Source organism: Heterodontus francisci, chromosome 35, assembly GCF_036365525.1.
Source record: "Heterodontus francisci isolate sHetFra1 chromosome 35, sHetFra1.hap1, whole genome shotgun sequence".
Classification (NCBI taxonomy): Eukaryota; Metazoa; Chordata; class Chondrichthyes; order Heterodontiformes; family Heterodontidae; genus Heterodontus; species Heterodontus francisci.
Genome location: NC_090405.1, coordinates 48371286 through 48383425, shown reverse-complemented (window position 1 = coordinate 48383425; position 12140 = coordinate 48371286). Strand labels below are relative to the sequence as shown.

At 40.9% G+C, this 12140-nt stretch overlaps 1 protein-coding gene across 1 annotated transcript in view; it reads right to left on the bottom strand.

The window, feature by feature from the left end:
• Window positions 1-12140, bottom strand: part of scamp2 (secretory carrier membrane protein 2) — a 51457-nt gene that overhangs the window by 37227 nt on the left and 2090 nt on the right. Inside the window, exon 2 of the mRNA XM_068015499.1 lies at window positions 1093-1173. Coding sequence (XP_067871600.1) covers window positions 1093-1173 — 81 coding nt within the window. The remainder of the gene's footprint in view (window positions 1-1092; window positions 1174-12140) is intronic.

Here is a 12140-nt window from a genome sequence, read left to right as displayed (position 1 = left end):
GCACCGATACAGTCATCAATGTACGGGAAAAAGAGTTGGGGGAGGGGGCCTGAGTAGGACTGGAACAAAGAATGCTCAACATATCCCACAAAAAGACAGGCATAACTAGGACCCATGCGGGTACCCATAGCGACACCTTTTACTTGAAGGAAATGCATGGAGTTGAAGGAGAAGTTGTTCAATGTGAGAACAAGTTCAGCCAGGCGGAGGAGGGTGTTGGTGGATGGGGACTGGTTGGGCCTCTGTTCCAGGAAGAAGCGGAGAGCCCTCAAACCATCCTGGTGGGGGATGGAGGTGTAGAGCGATTGGACGTCCATAGGTGAAGAGGAGGCGGTTAGGACCAGGAAACTGGAAATTGTCAAAATGACGTAGGGCGTCAGAAGAGTCACGGATGTAGGTGGGAAGAGACTGGACCAGCGGAGAAAAGATAGAGTCTAGATAGGAAGAAATAAGTTCAGTGGGGCAGGAGCAGGCTGACACAATGGGTCTGCCGGGACAGTCCCGTTTGTGGATTTTGGGAAGGAGGTAGAAGCGGGCTGTCTGGGGTTGCGGGACTATGAGGTTGGAAGCTGTAGAGGGAAGATCTCCAGAGGAGATGAGGTCAGTGACAGTCCTTTGGACGGTGGCTTGATGTTCGGTGGTGGGGTCATGGTCCAGAGGGAGGTAGGAAGAGGTGTCTGTGAGTTGGCGTTGAGCTTCTGCAAGGTAGAGGTCGGTACGCCATACAACAGCACCACCCTTGTCTGCAGGTTTGAAATTACAACTAGTTCTAACTGTCTGCAGTGTTGCATTCAATGTTGCCTCAGTTATTCATCATCCAAGCACACATCCACCCTGATGAAGAAACTCTGCAACTTTCTTGAATCGCTTCCCTTCACCCAGCTAAGATCAAAATCGCAAATACTTGCAGCCAAAAAACATCCCAGGTACAGAATGCAGAACCACTTTCTTCTCAACTCATAGTACGGAACCAGGTTTCTGCACATATACATCAGGTATGCGACACCTGGACTAGAAATAAAGAGCATTGCTAAAGTTTGCTTTCTGGCTAAGCAGGAAGGACAAATATAACACTGTACAACTCAAACTTACCAGCCTGGAGTTTTCAGTGAATGGATTAAAGTCATCAATACCTTGCTGGTTGGCATTAGTCAGCTGAGTTACTGATGGATCCTGAGAAGACAGAAACACAGTGGCTGTGAGCAGAAGTACTATCGGCTAAATTTTACAATACTGAACTGAAATTTATATAGTGCCTTTAACACAACAAAACGTTTTACAGGTGCATTATAAAAGTAAGTACAACACTGAACCACAAAAGGAAATATTAGGTCAGATGACCAAAAGCTTGGTCAAAGGGGTAGGTTTAAGGAGGAGAACGATGTGGAGAAGCGGAGAGGTGTAGGGAAGGTATTCCAGAGCTAGGGGCCTCGGCAACTAAAGATGTGGCCACCAATGGTGGAGCAATTAAAATCAGGGATGTTCAAGAAGCTAGGATTAGAGCGGCGTAGATATGTTGGAGGGTTGTGGGGTTGGAGGAGATTACAGAGATAGGGAGGGGCGAGGCCAAAGAGCAATTTGAAAACAAGAATGAGAATTTCAAAATCAAGACATTGCTTGACAGGGAACCAATGTAGGTAGTGAACATAGAGGTGATAGAGGAGTGGGACTTGGTGCAAGTTAAGACACGGGCAACAGAGTTTTGGATGACCTCAAGTTTACGGACAATAGAATGTGGGAGCCCAGCCAGCAGTTCGTTGGAATAGTTGGTCGGTTGTGGCTAACTATTAAACTTAACTCAGAGCAGGATAGGTGCCTTCATTAAATTTTGCTTTCATCTCAAGGGTTGTGATATATTAGCTTTCCTTTTGTTTATTTCCCAATCTCTTCCTCCTATTTAAGCAAGGTTATCCTGGGACCCACAAAGGGTGTAGTTATCAGAACAATGGAATGACAAGCTGTTTTCTAGACACCCACCCTTACCATGCCACCTTCTGAAGTACCATAATGATCCTCGATTGCTGGGCACCTTCTGGTACTCCACCCAAGGGCCCATTTTTCATGCAAACCTAGACAGCAACAATTTGTTGAGGGCAGAGGGGATTATAGCCACCCATATTGCTTTCCTCATCCAATATCCACAAACACACCTTCCATCAAGGGAGTACAACCTTGCAGATTTCCCCTGTCCTAGACCAAGGGCAGCATCCCTATCACCATAATTACAATTAGATTAGTCAGCAAGGACACATTATAGGATTGCCATGTAGACAAGATGTGTGGCGATGAAAAATTATGGACTAAAACTAAAGAGTTATAAAAATTGACTGTTTTTTAAAGAATGGACTTTTCTTATAGCAGCATCCAAGAAGCTTTTCCAGCTAAGAGGCTGGGAGGAATCCAGCAAGCCAGATGGATTGTGCCCTGTAGAATTCTACATCTACACTTTATACAGCAGTGAAATAGAAGTGATCCACTGTGCTGAACTGAACTTTCAACCAAGAGAGAAATCTACAAACACCTCAGGCCTGCAAACGAGAACTTGACTTTCAAGTGGATTCAGCAGGTTTAACATGAGACCACCAACCACTCCATCAACCCCCCCGAGACCTACCTCCACTTAAATCTATTTACTCCTTTTCCTCTCTAATATGTCTCCTCATATGTGTGTGCGTGCAAATGAATGAGAGCAGATGCGGTTGCGATAATTTTGGGATAAGGCATATTGATTGATTGATTTTCTGTTTTAAACCTACAAGAAAACCTGCTGCTGTCTGTTTATTTAACAAATAAAACACAAAGGGGTTAAACCCTAATAACAAAACACACTTGCGGCGGTCAGGTGGGTGTTGAACAGGGAGAACCACCCAAACCTCTCATTAAGTGGCCGTAACAGGTATTCAGGCCGTTTGTCCTCTGGTATCACTAAACTCGACTGCCAACAGAAATGCACAATTGCTGCATTAAAATTATTGTCTTACTGGCATATACCATGGTGACCATCCATCAGAAGGGAAGTTAATAGGCAACAGTTTATTTTCATGGATAAAATGGAGGGATTCTACACAAGGAAACCACGTGAACTGCTTTTTGCAACAGCTCTCTGGAGATAAGTAGGGGCATGATGTAATCGCCTTTGAATTGCTGATAGTTGAATGTGGGACCTCTGGCCTATGCAGATCAATTAATTACATGGTATCAACTGAGCCACTGGGAACAATTCCCTGGATTCTCGTCTGAATATTGTACCTGCACAAAAGGAGACACCACTATTTTGGCAAAAAAAAAAATCAATTTACCAAGAAGATGGAGCCAGATGTGAAACTGTACACTGTATGAACAAGCCCAGTTATAGTAATACATGTTAGTCTCAGCTTACCAAGTTAAGCCTGCAATTTTGCAACTGCGTTATCAGTTTACAAGTTTTGTTTAAAAGTAAGCACGTTAAACTTCTCTTTGTCAGGGTGGACTTCCAGATTTGTTAACTATATTCCAATTTCTTGTCCAATTCATGTAGAGTACAGTGAACGTTAACAGGTTGCTTGGGCAAAGGCTCAATCCTATTCATAAAGCGTCAGCCTTGGCTTAGTGGTAGCACTCTCGAGTCAGACGGTTACAGATTCAAACCCCATTCCAGACTTGAGAATATATTTCAGGCTGACATTTAAGTGCAACACTAAAGGAATGCTGCACTGTCGGAAGTGCCACCTTTCGGATGAGACGTTAAACCAAGATCCCACCTGCCCTCTCAAGTGAACATCTGTCATTATTCAACAAGCAGAGGAGTTCTCGGTGCCCTGACAACATTTATCCTCAACCAACATCACAAACAAATTAGCTGAACATTCAACTCATTGCTGTTTGTGGGACCTTGCTATGACTACATCTCATTGGCAACAAATAGTATAGCATCTCCTGGAGACATGAACATACAATTTTAATACAAGTACTTTGTTTCTATAGCCAAGACTAATGCAAATGCAATTTCAACAAGCAGCACTGGATGGTTCACATGAGCTAACCTGATGAAACTGATCCAATTTTAGCTCTACCCATTCCCACAGACTGAGATTGACAAATTCATCACAAAACAAATGTCTTATGAAGGTTCAACATCCGAATGTGGGCTGAACAAAAATCTTACACTAATCAACAGTGTATTCCAAACACCAGCAGTAATTAAATCCTAATGACAATCTGTTTGAATGTCACAAAATGAAGTTAACAGTTGGCACATATCACTGTCACTGTTGGCACAAATAAAAATAAAACTAGTGCAAAATCGAATAATTTCTGCAAATACTGAGGAGGGACGAGAAGACTATTTTCGAACCCAAGATCAAACTAGCTCGCTGCTTCAATTCATGTTCTAGATTAGATTACTACCTCAATTATAGCCCCCAGGAATTATTAAGCATTGACCTACATTGCATCTGGTGAAAAGATGCACAAGCTGGCTTGCGACTTGAGAGCAAAGTTTAATTAAGATGAAAACGCATGGAAAGGTAGTCAAACCATGTGATCTTGTAATACAAATTAAACTTCTTATTTATTGCTTTCTTCCACCCCCCTCCCCCCCAACCCCCACCCTCCCACCACCACTCCTCCTCACTATCCTTTCCTGTTTTGATTATTTTTAGTTAATGGCAGTTGCTAGGAGAACTTGCTTCTGATTACTAAGCTCATCTGTGCTGGAAGGTTTAAAGTGAAATGCAGTGCAGAGATAAAATAAGCAATGAAGCGTTCTGGGTTAATTCAGATCCTTCAATTTCCTCTTCGCCACACCTTCCGACCGGGCTTCAAAAAAAAACCCAATACAAATCAGGAGAATTTAAACGTTAATCCCAAGAGAAATATGGATGCCAAAGGCCATTTACCTTATCTTGGTTTATGCATCCAGAAAGATCAATTATCCCATCACAGCATCCATTTGTTTTCCAAATGATTTTAAGGCATAATTTTAATTCATTTTCTTCTATTTTTTGCCCGCAAGTATTGATTACCCTTTGTGACGTACTTCCTGAAAATTGACCTAAACTTATCTTTTACTAGTGTCACCCCTCATGGTTAAAGCTTGACTTATTAAATGTCCAAATTTACCTTTTCCAAACCATTTACTAACCGCTCAGCTGCCTCAAGGCTGAAACCCAGGTTCTTTTTCCTATCTCAGTTCTCTATCATTTAGGATTAGCCCTTTGGGCTCTTATTTTAAATGACCCTAGGCCTCAAATGTCTTTTTTCACCTTGTTGATTAGAAGTGGAGGTAGGTGCTCGAGGTATATGGTTTGACTAGAGCACTATACATTCTTATACTCCATTATTTTTGCTTAATAGTTTTGCATTCTATTTAATTTATTGATGCTGTTCCAGTGGTACAGCTCAGAGTATATTAATACTTCATTTTTTTGTACTTGTTTCATTGCACTGGATGCGAGATTTCTTCTTTCAGAATGCTTACACTGATCACATTTTTAAAAATAGCTAAGCTTTGCATCAGAATCAGTGTCAAGGCAGTTAGTCAAACTGAAATGACAGCATTTCTCAACACGGGAAATTCAGATTGTATTTATATTACTTCAATGCAAATTAATGTGTGATAGAATGCCTGCATTTCAAAATTACAGACCAGTTACATTATTCAACTAAGCACTCCAAGCACTTTGTTAAAGGCCCTACTACACTAGTGAGTACACACATTTAGTATCTTACATCAAATGATACCAAAAAATCTAATTTGTAATGATATTGTAAATGAGCCTGTGATGATAACAACCTGAAATCATAAATGGAATTTAAATATACAGGTTATCATTTTGCTATCCCCAATAGTTCAGGGACTTTGCCCAGTGAGGAGCTGTACCATCCAAACCAGAAAAGTAACAGTTTCAATCCTGGCTTACGTTAAGCCTGGGAAATGGCCTTAGTATTATCATACCAGATTAGGGATGGGAAAAGGAATATCAACTAAGATCCTGTTCCTATCAAGCTACATCCACAGAAAGCATGTGGATGCCAGGTGAGCACATGATCAGGCTCAGCTGTAGTGCTTTTATCCTGCACCCCCCCCAGCTCTATGGTTAGTCTACAGAGACTCAGTAATGCCTCAGATGAAAATGGACTCCTGCTAAAGTTGATCAAATGGCAACCATTTTTCATGGAACCATATAACAAGGAGTCAATCTTCAGGAGATCTAGGGGAAAGAAAAATTAAAGATACAACTTCCAACACAAAATCTGCCAATACCGCAGAAAGTTTTTTTTTCCAAACACAGCGAGCTACTTAAATTCCTAACTGCACAGACACCAACTCCCTTATGCAAAACTCATCAATCACTCAATCCCACTTGTCACTGTGCTTTGTACAAAGAACTGCTAGTTTTGAGGCAGCCTGGGAGTATTGTTTGTGTGTGGAAATCTGAACTCCATTTACATGAAGTGAATAATTTTGTAAGCATTGTTAAAAGTCACTTACAGGCAAAGTGCAAATTTAACTAAAGAGATGTGGCAGTCAGGTTTTGTTCACCGAAGTACAAACTTGCTGGTGGTGCTCACCACCGTCCTAGCACTGAGTGAAAGTTTTAAGTCGGTTTAAAAGCTTCAAGCAGGACCAAAACCACCCATGTTTGTGACCATCCACCTACCAGAAATGAGGCATAAGTGTTTCTAAAATTAAGCTCCACAATTTCTAAACCAGTGTAGGCATTGGTGAAATAATACAGATCCAAATGATACACCCAACTTATGTAGCAAAGTACGAGTTGTGATATAACAAATCCCATTAGGTTTATATTGCACATTTTAAAAAGTTTTTTTGTTCACACTTTTATTGAAAAAAAGTGATTTTAAAATGTGAGCATGTTGAGGATCCTTCTGCAATATTTTGACACCCTCTTAGGGACCCTTGGCCCAAAGTTCCAAAAGGCAAGGTCACCTATTCAAAACAGTGCTTTCAGTACAGAATGCTTTAAGCTGTAAAACAGAAATAAGATGCCAACAAATCAAATGAACAGAAAAATGATAGAGAACCCCAGGATCCCTTATTGGCTTCCTTTCTTTTTGGACAGGGTTCGGTGGTGTGGCGGGGGGGTGGTGGCTGGGCAAGAGGGAAAAAAGAGTTTGAAAAACTCCCTTCAAAGAAAGCAAGCAATTTGTTCCATCAAAAATCAGCTCATTTTGCAATAGGCAATAACAGGAGTGTAACAGCTCCAATGAATATACTGCAATTTGGTCAGTCCGTCCGACACACACACAGACTAGCTGCACAAACCTGCATAAGATAAATCAAGTACATTTACTATTAAGTTGGTGGCCTAGTTACATTTATCAACTAGGTACTTTGACAAATGCAGCATCTGCACCAACTACTGTAGCTGTGCAATAAATGTGCTTTTTTAAACTCAACTTTTGACTTTCATGGAGATACATTAAAATGTACTACTCTTGGTATGGCACATTTTGTTTCAGGCTGAATACATGACAGCAACTGATACGAATGATTTAGAAACAAAAACTGATGTAATTAAATTGGGAAGTAAAAGTGGATCAATTAAAAAGTAGTAACTGTAAAAACATTAAACTTATTTCTTTGTATATTTTGCAAACTTTTTAAAACACAGGTTCCTTTCCTTCAAATGATGTTTCAATGAAAGTCAATTTGAACTAAACAAGGGGCTCCAAAAGCTCAATAGCATTTGAAAAATTTGCCAATGAACAAAGTTAGGAAGGCTCACCTTGCCTTTGAGCAGTATGCTTCTCCTCTCTTCCACATTAAATGACTGTGAGCCTAGACAGAGGCACCCCTTAACGAAGGATTACTTTCGAATAAAAGGAGGCAGTCACAAGAGCAAACAGGACGTAACAGGGTATAGTACATGACAAATTCTTTACTTGCTCAATTTATTTAAAGTTATGGCTCAGTGAGTAAATGTATCACATGGAGACCAGAAAGCTCATGGGTTCTGTACCTGTTCTGCACTGAATTAGCTGATCGGAGTTGGAGGCTCCAATGGGACTCATATCTTTGGACTTGGTGTAGGAAGTGGGACGGTGTGAAAGAGAATAAGGAACAGAAAAGATAAAAAGGTAGAAAAAAATGTTAACCAGTTGCCACTGCTGGAAGTCGATTGACGATCAGGCAAGAATGAAATTGGCCATGATTAAATAGATCACCAAAATTCTCTGTTCAGATTCATGTGATCAATAGTCAGAAACAACATTAACGATGCAAGAACATGGCAGTTCTGTGATAAAAATCACACTGACAGCCTACAGCCCAAATCTGGTTGGCAAATGCTTGCTTCAATTCTGCACAGCCAAACTTAATATTTCACATTGGGGCAAGATAGCAGACAGCCACTGCCACTAGGCCTGGAATCATATCCCAGCATCTGGATTTGTCCCACTCCAGGATTTGAGCGCGCACACACTGAAAAAAAACAAATCAAGGCTACCACTCCAGTGCAATGCTGACACGAGTACTGCACCGTTGGAGATAGGATATTAAACCGTGGTCCAGTCTGCCCTCTCAGGTGGACGTAAAAGATCCCGTGTCACGATTTGGAAGGAACAAAGAGAGGCAATATATACTTAATGGCACAGTTCTAAAGACTGCAGGAACAGAGGGACCTGGGGGCGCATGTGCATCGACCTGTGAAGGTGACAGGGCATATTGAGAGTAGTAAGCAAAGTACATGGGATCGGGGTTCATAAATAGAGGCACTGAGTACAAAAGCAAGGAACTTATGCTGAACCTTTATAACACTCTGGTTGGGCTCCAGCTGGAGTATTGCGTCCAGTTCTGATCACCACACTTTAGGAAGGATGTGAGGGTCCCTGAAAGGGTGCAGAGGAAATTTACCAGAATGGTTCCAGGGATGGGGGATTTTACTTACAGGTTTAGGTTGGAAAAGCTGGGGTTGTTCTCCTTAGAGCAAAGGAGACTGAGGGGAGATTTAATAGAAATGTACAAGATTATGACAGGCATAGATAAGTTAGACAAGGAAAAACTGTTCCCATTAGCTAATGTACAAGGGCTAGGGGACACAGATTGAAGGTTTTGGGCAAAAGATGCAAGGGGAATACACGGAAGAACTTTTTTTTACGAAGCGGGTAATAACGACCTGGAACTTGCTGCCCACAAGGGTGATGGAAGCAGAAATAATCAATTATTTCAATAGAAAATTGGATGGCCATTTGAAGGGGAAAAAAACTTGCAAGGCAACAGGGATCAAAATGGAGTAGGACTGACTCGATTGCTCTGAGAGCGCTGGCATGGACTTGATGGGCCAAATGGCCCTCTTCAGTGCCATAAATGATTCTATGACTAAATGCAGGGAGGTCTATTGGTGTCCTGGCCAATATTTAAATCTCAATCAACATCACAAAAACAGGTTATCTGGCCATTTATCACATTGTTGTTTATGGGAGCTTGCTGCGTGAAAGTTGGCTGCTGCATTTCCTACATTACAACAGTGGCTACATTTCAAAAGTACTTCATTAGTTGTAGAGCGCTTTGAAACGACTGGTGGTCGTGAAAACAGCTATATAAATTAAGTCTTTCTTTTCTTTAGGAGTTGTTACATTTGACTGAAAAAGCTAGAAAAAGGTAGAGAAAAGGAAAGAGGTGAAAGTAAGTGCAAAATAAAATTAAGCTACATAGGGCGTCACATCAAAATAAAGCTAATGTTAGTTAATTCTTTCATAGAGTCACACTTTGATAGGTTTGTTCTTTTGTCAATAATGATGCAGAACAGGACATTCACTAGGGCTGGTAAGGAACCACCCTTAAAATGTACTTAAGATAGTATATTTGAGTGCCTTCTTAGGGAAGATATCGGCGCAGATTGCAACATAAAGTAAAGGCACCAAACCTAGAACCAGTTCAAGTGACTAAAAGACATGGAATTTAACCGGTTAAACTTGTATGTTTGACTAACTTGCATGTAAAGTCAGATTTCAACATCTGTTGAAAATGAAATTGAAATGGAGAGCAAAATTTAACAAAGCTGCATTAGAAAGGATCTGAATTGAGGTAGTCAACTGCAACCCTGCCATAATTATTCAAAATTGCTGTATTTTCAATTACTTTGTTTCTGCATTGTTGGAATTTAAATCACATTAAATAAACACACATACCTTTGAGTTAATATGTACAGGAACTTGATATGCACCAAAGCTTAGAAAATTTGCAACTAAATCCAAAAAGAATATTTGTACACTCCAGGCACTTGATTCAAAGTGAAGTAGGGCAATGAAAAATTGCAGACACAATAGCACATCGTTTTAGTTGGGAACCTGATAAATCTACTCCGCATGCAATGTCTTTCTATTAACCTGTCTCCTCCTCATTTTCATGCTTGACTGGCCAATTTTCTTTCATTCTACTTTTGCTTAATAAGCCATCCTATAATCCAACTAAGAAGCCATCAACACTGTCATGTGCCACACTAGTCCAAGCCAGTAGTCCCAAACTGCTATCCATCTCACTGCTGAGCTGGCCTCCCACCTTCCATTAACTTGAACTCAACCAAAACTCTGCTGCCTGTATTCTAATTTTCACCAAGTCCTGTTCACCCATCACCTTGTGCTTACTGACCTATATTAGCACCCAGTCTGGCAACACCTCAATTTTAAAATTCCCATCCTGGTTTCCTTGCCTGTACACCAAGCTCCCCCCACCCCCATCTTTGTCACCTCCTCCAGCCATACAACCTTCCAAGATCTTTGTGCTCCTCCAATTATGCCTCTCATCCCTGATTTTAACTGCTCTACTATTGGTGACTTTGCCTTCAGCTGCCTGGACCATGGGCTCTGGAATTCTCTCGTAAGCCTCTCCACCTCTCTCCTTTTAGATGCCTTCATGCCTATTTTGGGTCACCTGTTGAAGGGTCACTGACCCGAAACGTTAACTCTAACTTTTCTTTCCACAGATGCTGCCAGACCTGCTGAGTGGTTCCAGCATCCGCAGTATTTTGCTTTTATTCCAATATTTCCTTATTTGGCTTGGTGTCAAATTTTGTTTCATTACGTTTCTGTGGGATGTTATACTACATTAATGGTGCTATACAGCTGCAAGTTGTTGTTGTTGCCATACAATGTAAGTCAACAAAAGCGAACAAAGAAAGTGTTTTTTTTTAAACAAACACACACCAAGCTGAAAACTGTTATGAGGATCTGCGACACGCAAGTGGTTATTTACCGTTATCTAATGTGCAGCCTCCATTCATAAAAATACATAAAATATATTTCTAATTTTACCCTCCCACATTCAATTAGTAAATTGCATACAATATTTATTTTTTATTTATTTAGAGATACAGCACTGAAACAGGCCCTTCGGCCCGAGTCTGTGCCGACCATCAACCACCCATTTATACTAATCCTACACTAATTCCATATTCCTACCACATCCCCACCTGTCCCTATATTTCCCTACCACCTACCTATACTAGGGGCAATTTATAATGACCAATTTACCTATCAACCTGCAAGTCTTTGGCATGTGGGAGGAAACCGGAGCACCCGGAGGAAACCCACGCAGACACAGGGAAAACTTGCAAACTCCACACAGGCAGTACCCAGAATTGAACCCGGGTCGCTGGAGCTGTGAGGCTGCGGTGCTAACCACTGCGCCGCCCTTTTTATCTTATTGCAACACTGCTGACGTTTTTCTCCATCAAAACTCAGCCAGCCTCTACTTTCAGTTCTGCTGACGTCAGCACGCTTGTTCTAAGGACACTTCAAATCTATCCCTACCTACAGTCTCCAACATGCACAGCTGCATCAAGCTTTCCTTCCCAGAAACATTATAGTGTAATAACAAGACATCTGGATAATAAATGTCACACTGACAGTCTACTGTTCAAATTAAGATGGCAAATTCTTGTTTTAATTCTGCAGAACCAAATTGGATATTTTAATTGATGAAACGTAATCAACCTTAAACATTAACTAATTTCTCTCTCCAGAGATACTGCCTGACCTACTAAATTTCTCTAGTATTTTCTGTTTAATAGTTTACCTTTTTCCAATTTAAACAGCTCTTTCCCTTGATTATTTCTAAGCAGAATATTCTATTCTTGGTCAGGATATTCCAGAATGGATCCTTGCACACATTAATTCCTGATGCTAAAAGATTAACT